Source organism: Carlito syrichta, unplaced genomic scaffold (assembly GCF_000164805.1).
Source record: "Carlito syrichta isolate Samal-C Ts95f unplaced genomic scaffold, Tarsius_syrichta-2.0.1 Scaffold302058, whole genome shotgun sequence".
Taxonomy (NCBI): domain Eukaryota; kingdom Metazoa; phylum Chordata; class Mammalia; order Primates; family Tarsiidae; genus Carlito; species Carlito syrichta.
The window spans coordinates 524,051-542,933 of record NW_007246154.1 but is presented as its reverse complement, the minus strand read 5'-3'; the positions used below and the strand labels follow the sequence as shown (position 1 = coordinate 542,933).

General features: G+C 42.5%; 1 protein-coding gene across 2 annotated transcripts in view; it reads right to left on the bottom strand.

The window, feature by feature from the left end:
• The window catches only part of SASH1 (SAM and SH3 domain containing 1), a 363,374-nt gene that overhangs the window by 37,938 nt on the left and 306,553 nt on the right, over window positions 1-18,883 (bottom strand). Inside the window, exons 1-2 of one of the 2 annotated variants that reach the window (XM_021711327.1) lie at window positions 8,974-9,382; window positions 3,289-3,421 (exon numbers count right to left, since the gene is read on the bottom strand). In XM_021711327.1, the coding sequence (XP_021567002.1) occupies window positions 3,289-3,421; window positions 8,974-8,985 (145 nt within the window). In that variant the 5' untranslated portion in view covers window positions 8,986-9,382. Of the gene's footprint in view, window positions 1-3,288; window positions 3,422-8,973; window positions 9,383-18,883 lie in introns of those variants that run through there. The other variant, XM_021711326.1, reaches the window with a different exon arrangement.

The following is an 18,883-nucleotide window of genomic DNA, read 5'->3' as shown; positions in this document are numbered from 1 at the left end:
GGATCGCTGGAGCCCAGCAGGTTGATGCTGGGGTGGCTGTGAGCATGCCACTGCACTCCAGCCTGGGTGATGGAGTGAATCTCCAACTCAAAAAATAAAAAAGTACAGCCATCCTACTAGATAAATTACAATCCAGAGGGGCTCACTCCATCATATGTGTGTGATCTGTTTCACATGATGGCCATTGCCTACTGTATTCAACTCAGATTAAGATACCACAGGAGGCGGTCATGGTGCCCCATGCCTATAATCCCAGCACTTTGGGAGGCCAGGACTGGAGGAGTGCTTGAACCCAGGAGTCTGAGACCAGCCTGTACAAAACAGTAAAACTTCATCTCTACAAAAAACTCAAAAACTTAGCCGGGCATGGTGGCATACACCTGTAATCCCAGCTACTCGGGAGGCTGAGGTGGAAAGATCACCTGAACCTGGGAGGTCGAGGCTGCAGTAGGTTATGATTGGGTCATTTCACTCAAGCCTGGTTGACAGAGTAAGACCTTGATTCAAACAAAAAACAAAACAAAACAAAAACAAAGGAAAGGTGATTTTGGCAGGAGGAGGGAGGTATGATATGGGCTGACTTGATGCCAAGAACATAGATTTATGTGCTAGATTCCAGCCCTGCCTCTGCCACTCACCAAGCTCCTGGGATCTTGGGCAATTTGCTTTCTCCCTCTGAGCCTCTGTTTCCTTGTCTGTAATAATGCCTACTATCTTTATACAACATCCCTGACAAGACTACCATGAGGACAACAATACATAAAAAGTGGTATGTAGAAACTGAAAAGCTCTGCACAAAAGCTGGTAATTTATTACCAGGTACAGTTGAGCTGGAACAAGCAAGGGAGGAAGGGTGTCCGTTCTGGGGAAAACCTACAAAAAGGGCAGATGAAAGGCACCGATGTGCCCTAAAATATTAAATATAGTCCAGGGTCATCCGTGCCAGGATATGAACTTGAAACCCAGAAGAACCAGAATCTCCTGGCCTTCCCAGAGCTCCAGAGCTGGTGGGGAAGGGTTGACACAGAAGCAGAGTGGGAACAGAGGCTGCTGTATGGGAGAGCAGACCGCCTGGCCGGGAGTCAATGGTTCAACCTCTTTGAGTACCAGTGTCCTCATCTGCAAAATGAGAACGATGCCCGCCTGCCTCTGGTGGCCGTTCTGAGAATGGCATGTGGCAAGGGAACATAAGTGTTAGGGGACAGATGTGTGTGGCACATGGAAAGCTCTCCATGAATACTGGCACAGGCATGCAGGAAGTCAAAGAACTGACTGAGGGTGAGGGCAGGGCAGTGGGTTATTGGGGGCAGGACCCCTTCTTGCTTTGTAGGAGGGTCCAAGGTAGCCTCACCCACGTACCAGTGAGGAGGCTCTGAGAGTTTTAAATTGTGAAGGGGCTGGAGGGAGTTTCAGTCCAGCAGGGCGTGGGGGAGTCGGTCAGAGCAAGTACCCTGAGGCACACGCACTGGGGGCCACTCCTGGGAACACAGGCAAGCCTTGCCAATGACACTTCAGTTCCCCAACGCCTCAGGCACCAGAGTGTAACTTAGGATTCAAGCTCACTAAGCCCATCTTCCATCTGTGAAGTCTAATTCATGCCCAGACGAATTAAAGTTCAGAGCCAGAAGTCCATACGGTTATTTCTTTTTACTCCAGAGTTACCTCTTTGGTACTTTCCCTTATTTTCAACGATGCCTCTCAGAGATAGTTGGATTGATTTATTCTGACATAAATATGCAAATGAGAATGTCTGTATTTTTCAATACGCTATTCTAGTGGAAAGGCTGCCCTAATGCACGTGACTACCATGTGTGAAGGGTCCACTAGGTGACATGCCCGGTACGAGGCACTTTCCCCATTTTACCTCATTTATGGACAAGACCCACCCATCTATTTATTATATTTGAGATTTGATTTTGGCAAGTGTTTGTGAGGTTTGCTAGAAAATATGCCCTCAGGGTTGAATGTTGGCAATGCCATATTGTTCTCCCTCACTGAAGCAACAGAGATCTGTGTGTGATTTCAGTAATAGCTACCACAGGGTATATTCCATACTGTGGAAACCATGACTGGCAGGCAGGTATTAAAACATCCCAATGTAAAATCAGCATTGCATCCAAATGTAAACAGAATTCCCATGCAAAAAGATACCCAAGCAAAGCCTAGAATAAAGATAACCTAGGTTTATGAAATTGACTGTAGGCTGATTCCTCTCTCCCCCTCCCCTTTTCCCTTCTCTTCTAGCCCCCACTGTCCCTCAATAACTTCTTTACCTTCAATATTATTCTAGGGGATTTAATCTGATAAATAACAACAAACAAAAATAAACAGCAGTAATAATAACAAGAAATTCTTATCTTTGCAAATAAGATGGGTAATTCATTTCCCTACATGGCTTGATTTTACTTATGTACAACAAAAAAGGCCTCTGCAAAGATAATTTTTAAATTACATGTCAAAATTTTGAAACCCCTCACAATGTAGATGTGACAATTTAACAAACAATGTATGTGTATTTTTTTCTTAAAGGTATACACTTTCCAGTATTTTTTTCCAATTAACATCATTTTCCAAACAGGAAAATCTTATTCATTTATTTTATCTTTTTTGAGAGAATTTACAGACTGCTACAGATATACATTACTAACAGATGAAAAATAAGATCGAGATTTAAACTGTCAAAATTACACTTCAAAGGTTAATTACTCATTTCAGTAAATCCAAGCTGATGTCTCTTTTGGCATTACAGTTTCACCCAGCAATAGAGCTCTTACAGATTCCCTTAGAATTGAAGGTCCTGAAAGCCCCATTTGAACTGAGGCTTGGGACTGTATACAGGAAGAACAAATCATCCCTGAGACATCTGAAGGCACATTAAGTGTCTTGATTGTCAGAAGTTTGTTCAAGATATCTATATGTCAGTTTGAACTTATTTCACTGAGCAAGAATTTAGAATTCAGAGGCTGGGGCTTATGCTAAGAAGACATTGCAATACAGAGTTTATGTTAAATGGTATCAGTTCACAATTAAAGCTGTACACACCTTGCGAAGGTTTCCTTGTCATATACTAGCCATTTCCCATCTTGATTACATTCAAGTTACTAATCACCCACAATGCCTGACGCCAGGATCCTTCGTTCTATAACATGCAAACATGCAGACACTCTCCTGCCAGCCTCAGCCAGAATTCAATCCATTTTCCACTTGGAATCATTTTCTTTTTCTATTGCAAAACTGACCCCAAATGATTTCCTTTGTGGAGTATGCCTTTTTTTTTTCTTTTTTTACCTTCGGTGCTGGGTTTTTTCATTTCTTCCACTCTAATTAGTTTCTTTCTGACTCTGCGAGTGGAGTTTACCAGCTTGTGTAACCTCTTAAACTTCACCGACTCCTCCGTCTCATCATCCGATTGTTCTCTTGACTGGCAAGGAAATAAAGGAAAAGTTAATCAGATAATTGCTCCAGAGTATGCCCTTGAAGCCGGATGCAGCTGGCCTTTGCCACCCGGCTGAGCTCTGGCAACTCTGTCACGGAACTGGGTTGGGGGCACCAACACATGTGCCCAGTGGGTTTACAAAGTGCCACATACCATCTTACATTCTAATTCAGTGTAGAAGCAGGTCCTAGGCACTGAAACACACATCCTTGCCCTTGACTGGCATGTGGGGCATCAGTCTTAACTACTTCCCTGTCCCCTATCAGGAGGACTCTGGCAGGACTCTCTCCCCAAGGCTGGCCCTGTAATTCCAGCTATGCTGCTGTGGTTTGGGCCAGCCTCTCAGCTGTCTGGCCCATCAGGACTCACTGTTGAACATGGTCATCAAACTACTTCTCCAAACCAAAATTCTGTTGACTTTTTCCAGTCCTTCCCCCGAAAATCAAAAACAGCAGGGCAGGAAAGGGGAAGAGAAGCGAGAAGCCTTCTTCTGCCCCATTGGTTGGGACTGTCTGCCACATCACAGCCAGCCCTTCTACCGCTCCCAGCTCCTTCTGAGGGCTCGCAAGGCAAGTGTGAGGACAGACCCCACATTCCTCCAAGAGACACAAGGGAAAAAGCTGACCTTTCAGTCATACAGTACAGTCCATATTCCCCAGCAGACCATTTCGCTGTGCAGAGATTCAGTACGCTCAGGCCCAGCTGTTTTCCCTCAAGTATCAAACATTACTTGAGGAAAAATTCTCTCTCTGCAGCAGTGACCCAGGCTAAAAACAATCCTTTCCTTGTGAACAAAACGAGGGTTTCGTTTCCAAGTCAGTTCCAACACTCAATATGCAGCTTCCTCTGAGGTATCTGTTCAAAATGTGAAACAGCAAAAGAAGTCTCCAACTAAATGAGCGTGTGCACGGTTCGGGTGCTTGGGCATGCCTGGGAGCTCGTGGCCTCGGGGCTCCCAGCGTGGAGGGTGAGCAATTCCAGCCCATGCTGCACGTCCTGACAATGACCTTCTCTCCATTTCCTCAACCCCAGTGCACGAAAGAGTAGCGAGAGAAATGCCTCGGACGAAAACACAAAGCAAAGAGAAGCCACGTCTCTGAACACCAGTTTGAAACTTCTTTCCCAAGAAAATGTCCCATCAATCTCAATTTAATAGACAATAAAAGGTAAGCAAGAGTTTAGCAGAGAACAGTTCAAGAGATGAAAAGGGAGAGATGACATGAATTACTTAGGCATAAAAATGGTACACGTTGTAAGCCTAAAAATCTTTTCTTAGCGCTATGGCACAATGTCAGGCATAAAAACAACTGATTTCCTGGCCTCTGTCCTTACCCTGGGGCTCACAGCAAGGAGTCATTGTACTTCTTGTTTGACTATCAGCAACCATTCGCTCACTGACGATTAATTATTATAAACCTATCAGCTTGGCATGGTGGCTCATGCCTGTGTTCCCAGCACTTTGGAAGGTGAAGTGGGAGGAATGCTTGAGTCCAAGAGTTTGAGACTTTGTCTCTACAAAAAAAAATTTAAAAATTAGCTGGGTGTGGTGGCGCACACTGGTAGACCCAGCTACTCTTGAGACTGGGGCCGAAGGATCACCTGAGCCCAGGAGGTTAAGGCTAGAGTGAGCCAAGGGCATGCCACTGCACTCCAGCCTGGGCTACAGCCTGAGACTCTGACTTATAAATAAACAAATCTAGCCGGGCTCGGTGGCTCAGCCTGTAACTCCGTGCCTTTGGGAGGCTGAGGTGAGTGGATTGCCTGAGCCCGCTGGTTCGAGACCCGCCTGGGCAGCGAGACCTCATCTCTACAATAAATCAAAAAATCAGCCGGGCGTGGTAGTGCATGCCTGTAATTCTGGCTACTTGGAAGGCTGAGGCGGAAGGATCGCCGGAGCCCAGCAGGTCGAGGCTGTGGTGGCCGGGAGCAGCCACTGCACTCCAGGCTGGAAATAAATAAAATAAATCTATAATCAGTTTGTCATCAGAAGTATTTTTCGGTCTTCTCTTCTGTGAAGTGTATTGATAACTATGTCCAATTTCTCCAAAAGTCCTACCTAGTTAAGACATTGTATACAGCCAAGCATGGTCTCTCATGCCTGTAATCCCAGCACTTGGGGAAATGCCTGAGTCTAGGGGTTCGAGACCAGTCTGGGCAACTTGGCAAGATCCCGTCTCTACAATAAGTCAAAAAATTAGCTAGGCATAGTGGCATGCGCCTGTAGTTCCAGCTAATTGAGAGGCTGAGGCGGAAGGATCACCTGAGCCCAGTGGCCGAGGCTGCAGTGGCAATGAGTTTGCCACTGCACTCCAGCCTGGGTGACAGAGTGAGACTCCAACTGAAAAAAGAAAAAACGTTGCTGCATACGGATGTCAGTATTAAAGTTAACTACCATTTACCTGGTAACGAAGAATAGAATTTGGACTCTCAGGTAATGGCAAAGGGAGATTACACTGGATGTTGGCGATTAACCTTAGTGCATCTGGCCCAAAACTTAAAATGTAAAAAAAGTACAATAAGATACTAAGGATAGATCCTGTACTGTCTGATTTAAATTTCATTTTTACTTGGATGAATTGTTGACATGTGATGAGATGGCTGAAGTGGTCAGCAAGAGGAATGAGAATGTGGTTAACCCTCATCCTGGGTAATCAGCACCTGAAGAACCCACAGTGCATGGAGTTACATGTAAATATTTAAAAACATTCTGCCCTCTGCAATGCCTTAAAAACATTGCTCAAAAGCCGAGCAATTCTAACGGAAGAAGAATCACCATTATCATAGAAAGTATCTGTACCTATCAGTGGGACAAATCTGGAGTGTGTTTCTAACCCTCACATTAAAAAAAAAATATATTAAAATCAGGTAAAAATAAAAGAAGTATGGATTATAATTAAGATAGAGGAAGCTACTGGAAGATCATCAAGATAAAGGAAATTGTTGGTTGTTGTGATAGTAGGGGGTATGTGTGTAGGGGAACAGGAAGAAGTAAAAAGAGAAAGGGAATATAGGAAGAGATAATACAAAAATCTTAGTCCACAAAGACACAACTCATATGTAGGAAAGGAGCATCAGAGTGAGTTTTCAAAGGAGAAATGAAACCAGTTAAGCCAGGATAACAGATTCAAAGGCAATGCCCCCTTTCCTCTGCCCAGATTAATTGTGGTAAAAAAGAACATATTCCAGGTACTTATTTGTTTTCACATGTTCCATCTATTTTTTTTAAAAACATGAACTCTTTAGAACTTTGAACTAATGGCAATCACAAAATATGGCAACGAGAAACTCCCTTTTGCATGATCATGTTTTGGACAGTAGACAAAATAGATGCAGCACAATTTACATGAAGAAAAAGTAAGATAATATCTAAGTCATTCAAGAAGTGTGAGTGTGTGTGAGAGAGAAATAGAAAATTTCCTCTTCCGTTAACCTAGAAGTTACTTGAGTTCAACAGTGTATCCCAAGGATGCTTTTTATTGATGGAGAGGTGTTGACTTTTCACTTCCTTCTAAGTCCAGAGGAAAAAAAGAGTTGTGAAATATTTGCCTTTAAAAAATTCTCTCCAGCTGTTTTAACACAAAAGCGCTGTAAAAGCCTTGTTTCTTCTAAACTGCAGAGTAAAGCTTAAAGTCCTTATGTCAGTTTCTCTTCTTAAATAAGTATGTGCCACTTCCCAAATGCTGAAAATAACATAGCGTGTCTTTTTACTCAGGAAATACACCACCAGGGATGGGGATTTGAATTTTCTTTTTTAAATTTAGAAACACACACACACACAACTTTTAAAATAAAATATTATATATATTTTTAAATAAATCTTACTAGCTGAAAGAACTCTGTAGACGACAAAGGAAATTGCATTATACATAAAATAGATGACTGATTCTAAGAAATAGGTTCAGAACTAATATAGAATGGGTTTTAAATAAACTAAAGTGAAAAATAACAGTGTGTTCACACACATTCAAACACGAGTTGGTGGTGCAGTCTCCCCACTCCCTGTCCCGCCCTGGGTCAGATATGAAGCTAAACTTTAAATCTTCTGAATGAGAAGGTGAACTCAATCATGTGGATGACATCCCCCGTTCCAAATCTTCAAGAGAAAAGGGCAACTTATCCCACCAAAAGGATGTGGAAAAGTAGATTTATAATACGGTAAACAGAAACATTTGATATTCAACCTCTCTTTTGCAGATTTTTCCAGCAGAAAGCCCATATGGCACAACTTTTAATTACTTTGGCTAATGCTATATGTAGTAATTCTGCGGTGAATGCTTAAGTGTTTCATTTCTGGTTTCCATAGCAACATTACATCAGATTGCAGACAGCTGGCTCCACAGTTTTAAACCATAACAAATTGACCAAGCCAAGGCACAAAACTATAGCTGCTTTAAAGAGATAGTCCACCATTCAGCAGCCAGGGTGCTGAAGGAGAAACCTACAGGGCCCGCTTGGCACGCGGAGGAGGGTGGAGCCTCCTTCCTTCCCAGTTTTTGGAACAAGTGCATCCTTGACACATCTGCAATGTTCTAATAGGAAAGACATGGAGCCAGCGTGGAGAACTTTTTATAACACAGCTACATGCAGGATGATCAGGAAAAAAAAGGAAGAAAATGAATAGCATCTGTAAGTACAAACATTTGTGTGCTGGAGCTCACTAAAAGCACACCCTCCCTGCTCCACGTAAGCCTGTCATACTGCTGGTTGGCAACAGATACTTCACTGGACCCTGTAGCAAACAGTTCTTGCAACTATGATGTGCAGAGCAAATGCTTTCCAAAAGTCATATGGCACAGTTGTGCAGGCACAGTGGTGATGTGTTGTATTAAAGGCTAAAGCATACTTGCAAGGAGTGACTAGACCTTTTGGGGAGCACTTGAGATCACGCTGAGCACAGGATTACAACTGTGCCCTTTGCAGAAACACTCTCACTCAGTTTGTTTCCAGAACTCCAAACATACAACATGCTGTCACAATTAACACCCGGACTAAGGCAACTTATCTCCCCCAGAACCACACAACACCAGAAGATAGTGAAGCATTTCTGAAAAGCATTTTGAAATTGGAAACGTACTCGCCTGTGAAATTCACACACTGGTCTCTTTTTAACCTAGCGTATGATCAGACATATACGCTTCTAATTTCTAGGTCTGCTTTGTCATCTTAAAGTTAAGAGAAAGAAGCCAATGAATTGTAAGCTTATGCAAAGCAATGCGCAACTCTGTCTGAATTCAAGTTTTCCCCACAAAAAGTCCCCAAAACTCACAGCTGAGCCATGGATGCTCATTCTCTCGAATTCTCAAACTGACATTCACTAAATGCCCCTTCAAAAGCTATATATTATCCTCGGCAATCGTGCCAGGCAGGGATGCTTAGGGGTTACCAGGGAGGGGAGTAAACAGGGGAAGAAGGACGAGTCTAAAGGAATTTAAGACGAAAAGAGAGAAGCACCAGAGGCAGAAGCAATCAAAAAGCTTTTTCTTGAAGCAACAGAAAGTGCATTTTTCCTTTCACATTAAACACATCCAGAGACTTACCGGCTTCGGCATTTAGCAGGCCTAAGGGGCAATCGTGAAGATGTCCGTGCCCCCCACCCCCTCCCCACTCGGAGAGCGTCTTCACTCTCGTTGCATCAACTCTGCAATCTCAAAATTAGGATTAGGCACTCCTTGAACATGTTCCTCTGGAGTTACATGACCGGGCAGGCTCCGTATCCGAAGGAGAAAGAAGGGAAGACACTGGATTCAATTAGCTTCTTTCTGCTTGCTGACTGACTCCCCAGTTGCTTGCTAACTGCATAACTTGCAAGAAAGGCATAAGTCATCAGCTCTAAGCAAATCTCCTATTCACCACAAGGAAAAAAGGGAGTGTTGTGCATGGCCAACAATCCCTGTTTTCACTGAGGAAGGCTCCCTGACCCCCTGCTGGCCTCCAGTTCCTTAATTACTGTCTATGGAATTCCAGAGAAAGAAAAAAAGAACGCGAGAATCTGAGCAAATCCAGGATGAGGACTAACCCTTAAAAGTGACTGAACTTAAAAAAAGATCTTTTTTGCAGACATTCTTCTGAACACCCCCTTTAGGGAGTAGTTGCAATTGAAAATAGACACCTTCCAGTGGCTATTTTAGAAACTGCTGAATTAAAACTTATGATTTTGGTTTTCTTCTAGAGTTGTCTCTTTCTCTCCATCTCTCTCCCCACCCCTTTCCTAAATTTTAACCACTAGAGTAAATGGAGGATCTTTCCCCTTCACTGACGCTTCTAAAATGCTCTTACCAACTTGTTTCAAAGATTGTTTCAGAGCAGCTGAGTTCTCTTGCATTCTAGAAACATGAGCATGAGGACTGTGTCACAAAATGATCATTTACTTTTCTCAGGGGTCCCCTGGGGAGCACCAGGCACATGCTGTTATTTAAACAGAACATCATCTAAACAAGACAGGACTAAAAACTCATATAAAGTCTCCATGACGTGGGCTGCAAGTCACGTCTGTCTTTTCAGGACTAAGTTCATTCAGTTGGGTAAGTCATTTATTCCCACTGTGCCATTAGAGCTGCCCAGTCCTATGTGTCTCTCCCACTGTGTGCATCTTTATATATTACATGAGGGACCATTTCTTCGTAGGACATCACACAACACAAAATACCAGAAAGCACAGGACACACCAATGGGTATGAACTACTGTCCTTCCTTACAATGACAGACTTTTGATTTGGACAGGGTCCAGACAAAACTTTTGATTTAGACAGGGACCAGACTCAAACTATAAATAAAAGAGGGGAACTGGAATCCAGAGCTCCCAAGTGGAAGGTCATGTTTTATCCTGCAGAGGTTACAGGTCCTGCAAAGACCACCAACCCCTTTTCCTGGGATCCTGTCCTACTCTCTCTTGGGCCCTCTGGTATGTCTCACTCTTTAGCAAGAATTGCCATCAACTCCTTTTTCCCCCAGTCTTCTGCCCAGAAGTGCCTCTTCCCACCCTTTATGGAATTTCTTCTTCTTTCTCCCTTCAGGGGCTCACCCTGTACTGTCCAGTTCCCCAGTTCACAAACCCATTCTCCCACAAACTCTCCCTTTGCTGCCGTCATCTGAGGGCCTACAAAAACGGTGGCAGGTGCTTTCTGATGTTATACTTCCAACACTCGTATTTATCAAAAACTCGCCATTCCTAGGCACTGTGCTAAATATTTACATACCTGATCTCTCTTCACAGATGCCACTTGGTAGGGGCAGAATCTGGGACTTAGTGGTTTTGCTCCTGAACTACCCGACCTCTATAAGGCCTTTCTTCACCCCAAACTGACAACTGTGTTACAATGTTCACTCAGAGTTCCTTATAACTGGCAGTAGATGTCTTCAGTTGAATTTCCTCATTAAAGGATAAAATATAAGGATGCCTCAGTGAGAGTTGGGTAAAAGGAAGAGGATTAACTCAAAGCCTCTGGAGTTAGAAATTTCAGGTTCACCAGCAATTCACTTTACTTTTATAGGTTTTAGTATTCCTACATGTAAATTTGGTATAATGACACTTGTCTTACAGTTTTTTTAAAAAATTGTGTAAGGCCAGGCAACAGTGGCTCACACCTGTAATCCTAGCACTTTGGGAAACCTCATCTCTACAAAAAAAAAAAAAACAATCAAAGAATTAGCCAGCCTGGTGGTGTACATCTGTAGTCCCAACTACTAGAGAGGCTGAGGTGAAAATACGGCCTGAGTCAGGAGGTCGAGGCTGCAGTGAGCCGTGATTGTACCACTGCAGTCCAGCCTGGGCAACAAAGTGAGACTCTGACTCAAACCCAAAACAGACCAATAAAAATAAAAATTGTGTACATAAAATCAACAACTGGAATTCAATAAGTGCTTTTTACCTCTGCAGTGTTCTATTTGTTACCCACCGAAGTTCAAGTACCACCTATTTTAATTCTCACAAAACTGCTCTTTTGCTGTGTATATAGCAAGGGCAAAAAACTAAAAACCTCTTACATGTAAAAGCTAGTGCTATGGCCAACATTTGAGGCTGGGTCTGAAGAGGATGCTTAGACTCAGAGAACGCTCTGAGCAGAATTAGGAGCCAGAACTCTGAAATCAGGTAGGTGTGGGTCCAGATCGTCTGTATGCCACTTGAGAAGTGTGTGTGTGGCCTTGGGAATGTTTCTTCACTTCTCTCATTTCTAAAATAGGTGGTGAGATGCCTCCTAGGGTTCTTGGGAAGATGAAAGGAGACTTTGAGTGTGAAACCTAGTGACTGGTAGGCAGGGAAGACGTTGATCAACATGAGATACATATGAGGCTTGGATATCAATTTATCCAGATACCGTGAAGAGTGTGGCATCTGATTTTTTACCCCAGGGAACTCCTTCTCACAGCACAGGACTTGGAGAGCCTCTTAGGAGGAAGGGAAAAAGGACTGACCCAGTGCACTCCTTTTATTTATTTATTTATTTGTTTGTTTATTTGTTTGTTTGAGTTGGAGGCTCACTCTGTCACCCAGGCTGGAGTGCAATGGCATGCTCATGGCCACCCCGTGTCAACCTGCTGGGCTCTGGAGATCCTTCTGCCTTAGCCTTCCAAGTAGCCAGAACTACAGGTACAGGCTACCATGACTGGCTCATTTTTTATTTATTGTAGAGTCAAGGTCTTGCCAAGTTGCCCAGGCTGGTCTTGAACCTGTGGGCTCAAGCAATCCTCTCACCTCGGTCTCCCAAAGTGGTGGGATTACAGGCTGAGCCACTGAGCCCGGTCTAATGCACCCCTTCTTAACATCACTGCCGCCACCTCTCAGATAATGATTCAGGTATTCATTGAAGGATGAATAAGGTATTCATTGAAGGATGAATACTCACTGTTGGACTCCACATGGGGACCCAGCATTGACTTGCCTTTCAGAAGACACAATGCTCCATAAGGATAGGGACCTTGTCTGTTCTCTCTCCCCTTGTATTCACAGTGCCTGCACATAGTAGGCCCTCAATAAATACTGGTGTGATCAATGTGGAATGAAGAGGCTTAAATGGTTCAGCTTTGTAATCTCCAGCCCTTCTCATGCATCAGAGTAAACTGTGGGATATTTGAAGATGAGGCTGAGCCAGGCCACCTGGGAAGCCTCTTGGTAGGGAGGATAGACTTTACGAGGGAAGAGCATCGCTGGTCTTGTTCTCTGAGTAGAGGACTTGAACTTACCCAGCACACAGTAGTTGTGCAAATCTGCTGAAGACATTTCAGCATTTGACTCTCATGCTGAGGAACTGTTCATTATTAATCCTCAGAAGAAGTTCCAGAGGCATTAACATGGTATATGTGACAGCTCATGGTCAGATCTCTACCCTTACTTCCAGTTTTTGTGGATGGTGTGCTCTGCTCTCCAGACACTGTGGAAAAGGCCTCCAAGAACACCTGGTTCTCACGCCCTCCTTCCCCACAGCATCTAAAACACCCACGCCCATCTCTGCCCCCTCTGGTTCCCTTCTGGGAGCAGATCCGCTCATCCCATCCACAAACCTAGCCCTTATTCATCCTTCAAGACTCAAGTCCATGTGTTGCCTCCTCTGGAAAGCCTTCCTGGCTTTGCTCTTCACCTCCCTTAGGCTACGCGGTCGCACCACACCCTAAACGTACTTAATCCAAGGACTCAGTGTGTACCCTGTCATCACTGAATTCCGTAGCCCCCACTAACTGTCATGCAGACAATGGGCATGATCATGTTCATTTCTGTATCAGCATTTAGTAACATTGTTTGTTTCTGATGACATATTATAAAAAAAAATTATAGAAAATCTGGGAAATGCGAGAACACGCAAAGGAGTAAGAGAAATGACCTATCCCTCCCAGTCAGATAGGAAATTTGGTAATACTTTGTGGTACATTTCTAACGCATCTAATACATTCTTTTTTTAGAAAGATGATTAGATTGTAGAGTTGAGTTAAAAAATGGGCATAGCTTTAAGACTTCTGATACATATTAACAACTTGTTCTGAAGAAATGTAGTATTTTAAAATCTCATAAGCATTGCCAACACTGAGAATTACAATATTCTTTGCCACTTAAATAAGCAAAGATAGTATCTCTGTTTGTGTTAAATTGATATTTCCTGTTAAAATGAATGAATGCACTGATTCAAGGCATTAGGAAAGGCATGGAATACACATATGAGCAAACTGGTATTCCCTGAACTTACAAAGGTTAAGATCTAGAAGTCTGAGGGTAAGAAGAGCCCCAAGGGAAGTTCAGAAATATGATTACTATAAAACAACTGTGATACCTGCATGAGAAAAAGACAGGGATTCAGATGTGGAAGAACTCACCTTTGGCTGAGGAAACTGAGACATACTTCAGTGAGGGGAAGGGCACTTGCCATGAGTTTGAGAACATTTCCATGTGCCTAGATGATGCTAGCAGTCCATTGTCTAGTCCCGAGGTCCCCATTCTTCCCCTACCCTCCCGCCCGACCTTAGATGCCCGCCTATTTAGACCAAGAAGAGTTCAGCGGATGCTGTTGCCTTTATAAACAGCATGTGACACCAATCAACAACAGCTCCCCGGTCCTCCTCTTCTTCAAGCTTGATTTCATAATCTCTCCAACATGCCTGATCTCCCTTCATGGTCCAAAAAGTGATGCATTCAAGGTCCCGCCCTACCTTGGGGGCAGCACATTGGCTCTTGCTGGGTATGTTCAAGATTTTCCCAACACGGAGGACTGAGCAAAGTCTGGCCATGGCAGGGGGATTCTGGTCACAATCATCAGGTTAATGTGTTATTCTTTGTGTTTACAAAAAAATTAGTCTCACTGTTTAAAGAAGTTCAAATGACTTTAAAAAATGCGTTTATGAGTTGCCAAAAGTAACTATATAAAATATGAAACACATTGTGGGTAATTTTTTTGCTCTTTTATCACAGAGGAGTCTGGGAAGGACTCATCTATTTAGTAAGAAATATTTTGCTCATTAGCTGGTGACATCATTGCCCTCTGAAATTAGGAAATTTTTGTTAGCATATGGAAAAAAAGATGAGATTCCATTCTTCTCCCAGAGGTGCAGCGAAATAATCTTTCTGGCAGTTTCAGAATTAACTAGTTGTTGCCAGATTTGAAGAAAGAGAAGGAGGAGGAGGAGGAGGCGGAAGAGGAGAAGATAATTACACGATACTTTTATTTGGAAAACGTATGTGAGAATTTGAGGTAATATTACCACTCCCTAGGGGCAACAGCTTGTCAGCACTTAATTCACTTAAGAAACCACTTAAAAATTTAACTGTAAAACCAAAGGAGCAGCAAATGGATGTCATGTTCCACAATACGCGCTAATCTATTTCTTAAACACATGAACTTTGAATTGTTTCTAACCATCTCCAAATAATGCTGCTACTTTTCCCAAAAGGAGGGGAGAGAAAAATATAAAGTTCTAGGAATCCTACAGCTAGATCTAGAGAGATGGAAGTGAGCCAACCCACCCCAATTCTGCAAGTTGCCACGGAGCAGAGGAAATGCCTTTCCTTGTCCTGAGGAGGTGGTAAGTAGAGGAAAGAAGATTGACTCCCCCCAACTCCCCTTCACTCTGTACATTTTTGGGAGAGTATTCTGCCTGGGATTATGTCTCTCTGTCCATAGGTCAGAGAACTCTGTTGTTCATATTAAATAGATGAGTTAAGGTAACAAAGACTGGGAAGGTAGTCAACAGCCCAAGTACTTTCATTACGAGAGGGGCAGTGTTACCCAAAACAAATCCATGGTATCAGGCACAATGAAGACTAAAGCAAAACACCAAACCCACTCATTCCCAAGTGCATTTGATTCTCGCACAGCCCCATGCCATGGAAAAGGGATGATTCAGAAAAGGACTGCCAAGTAGGGCAATTACATATGTGTTTGAGGCTCTAGTTTCTGGAGCTGATAGAAGTGTTCATCCCAGAAGCAGTAAGCCTCCTAAGGGATTGGGTGGTGTCTGCAAAGTCACATTACTTTTATGGCATCTTAGACCGACTGACTCATGGATCAGGCATGATGACTTCTTGAACAGGGCTGCCAAACAGCCTTGCCTAGGCAAAGGACAATGTAGAAATCTAAGGAATTGATGCAACCAAACCACAATGGAGGAAAGGTGGGAACACTAAGCCCCTTCTCCTCCAGCCTAAACTTGTGCCACCAGGTCTGTGCTTATCTGTGAAGCTGGAGGCAGGCAGGCCTAATGTCATCCCCTTCTTACAATCTATAATCTGAACATAATTCTCTCTGTGCTTGCAGAATAAATAATGAACAAATTTGCTGAAGAAATTTAGGTTGATTCCCTACCTTTGAAAAGGAATCATTTAAAACTAGAACGGTTGTTTGTGGTCATCTAACTGGCAAAACTATCAGGTCATGATCTCTGCTAAACACTGAATCACAGACTATTCTCACAAAAACTAACAAAGTGAGCAACAGAAAAAAAAAGGAAAGAAAAATCCAAATAAAACTAGAAAAAAGATTCCATCAAGAGTAACCAAACAAGGAAAGCTACATTATCTACTATATTACACTTACAAACTCCATGACCTTGGTAAGAAACAAATCTGAAGCCCACTGAAAAAGGCCCTCACTTCTCCAAAAGCTAGGCTGGTGGGAATCCACACAATTATTTCATGTAATCTCAAATCTGGAAGGAAACAAAATGTGACCTCTTTTATCTTTTTCTGACCTAGAAGCAGTGGGAATGACTACAGGAGAGCAATGAGTGAAAAGATGGAAAGTCAATAGGGAGCCTGTTCCTGAATGAAATTAAGCCTCCAGAACTCACCCGGAATTGGAGAAATGAATTAAAGGTAGAACAGCTAGCATCACCAATTCCCAGCCATAAGCCAAGTGGCATGACACTATGATATATTTAACCCAATTTCAGGGGAGAAAAGGCAGAGTCTAAGTATCCCAATCCCAATAATGATCACATTCTGCCATTTATCTGGCTATTACATCAGGCCATAGCAACAACAAACATATATGGACCACAGAATAAAGCTCTCAACTGTATCCTGGAAGAGAAAAAAAAAAAATCAATTGCCAGATAACATGGCAAACAGGTCAGAATGTAGCCCTCATTATACTAGCATAAATAGAAAATGTGAACAGAGCCATGCAAGCAGGACCAAAGTGGAGGAAAAAAATGCAGGACAAATATTCAAGCAAACTAAGGCAGGAGTGGAGAAAAAAAGAAAAAGCATAGAAAAGGACAAAAATCCAATCTTTTGATCCCATCTCTTGAGCAAATATAACTCAAGAACAGAAAGAAGTTTCTAACAGTTACTTCACTCTATAAAACTATTTAATAAGAGCGTGACTTCAATTAAAAGAGACCTCAAAGACAAGATGAGAAACATGAATGACACAAATTTAAAAGTTGCAGAAAGAAACAACCTATTATAAAACCAATTTATAAACATAAATGGACAAAGATTGGAATCTATACCCTAGAAGTCAAAATATTGATATAGAGAAAAGCTTAACATGAACTTAAACAAATTTTCTCATACCACTCACATTTTAAAAAGATTTACACAGCTCTTTTCTGCGCCCTCTACCTGACACATACTCCTTTTCCTTCTCCCAGAGAACTTGTACTCAGTGTCAGACACATCTGGGAAGGCTTCCCATTCCATCCTCACTGGGGCTTAGGGAAATTTCTGTGTGCACCTGTCATACTAGGTAGGAAAATTCCAATTAAGTCCACAACCATGTCATCCATTAGTCTGTCTCCTATTCTCAAACACAAGCTCCCTGTGCAAAAGGACTGGCACATACTAGGTACTTTACAAATGTTCGCACAATGAATGAATAAAGGAATGTTTAAGATGGTATTCCTCACCTACACTTTGGGTCAAATGTGTAGGGCAAGAAGTGAGGTTTTTTTTGGCATCCTGTCTAGGAACTAATTATGCAGTGCTATTAGCATTATACTAGTGATAGTACAATCAACAGTGGAAAGTTACAGGATATGGTGTGGCTACAAAGACGAAGAGGAATGGGACAGAAAAGAGAATCGGAATATTTTAATAGAAATTTTACTGTTGAATTAGACTTTGCTTGTGCTAACATACTGCTTTCCAAATGAGTGTCATTGTCTCATGACCGACTATAGTTCCAAAAATTTTGATATAATGGGTTAACAGTGGACACAACATGCAAATGAACTCTAAATAAGTGATGGGCAGCCTATGATTTCAATAAGCTGGCTTAGGTTGGAGATGGCCTTCAGTCTGGATCCTATTCACGAACCACAGTAGGGCCTGGGTATCTCTCCAACCCAGTCATTAAATAAGAACAGGCACTAGAACAAAGAATTTAATGAGGAATTGACAAGTGATGAATCAATAACATTGAGCATGTTATAGAAATCTTCTCTTATCTTCAACTTCCTAAGGTTGCTCCCAAGAGTAAAATTAGAAACTGGTATTGCAAATCCAAATGCCAATCCCTAAACCAAATTAGGTTACAAATATCTGCATTTAGATATAATCAGCTACCAAGGAAAATGCGGTAGATCCTATGTGGTATTTATGTATCCAGTTGGACAAATGAAATTACCATTTTTATAAGGTCAAAAGCTGTCTGATATCTCTAATTTCACAAGGTTCAACCTAATGGAAGAAACAACAGACCAACATGTATCCAGACACTATCTTAGTTTAGTTTTTTTTTTTTTAAATAGGTACCCTCAAATTATGTAGAACCTAGATATTCTGTCATTATTTACTTTTGTTTATGTGGTCCTTGATATGTTAAGAAGGGCCTGCAGGCAGTACAATCAATTCCCTGCAACTGTACAAATTGTTGAAGATAAAGATGTATCTGGTAGTTCCCAAGATGCAAAGAACCTAATGTCCAGTTATTTCTGGGCCTGCCATGAGAGTATCATCTGACATAGCAAGAATGGAAGCCATACCACACACTCAAGGAGGAACCCCACATCAGCTAAGTAAGACCCCAGATCGTTTCGGTATAAATAACTGCTTATTCTTCACAATCAGTACTTTTAAGTCCAAATATGCTACACGAAATCCTACCAGACCCACCTGTAAACCCACTTACACAATTGTGGTGTTATGATATGTACACTTATACATTGGTTTTTGTCCAGAGTTCCTGGCTCATAACCCCTTATAGCCCTTGTTACAGTCTTTTTGTTGCAATGTTAGGTGTGTCAGGATGCAGGGGCAGGCCCCAGAGACAAAATTTCCTTGACCTTCTCCTGCTTTCCTTTTACCTGCCCCACAGCAGGACTCTGATCTTCTCCCGCCTTTCTGAGTGTGGGTCTTTAAGACACTTCCCAGAGAGGTTCCCGCACTGTACACTGGGGAGAGGAGTGACTGATATCATGAAGCCTCCATAAAAAAACCCAGAGAACTGGGTTCAGGAATTTCTGGAGAGCTGAACACTTGGAGGCTGATGGGAAGAAGAACTCACTCATGTGTTGGAAGGGAGG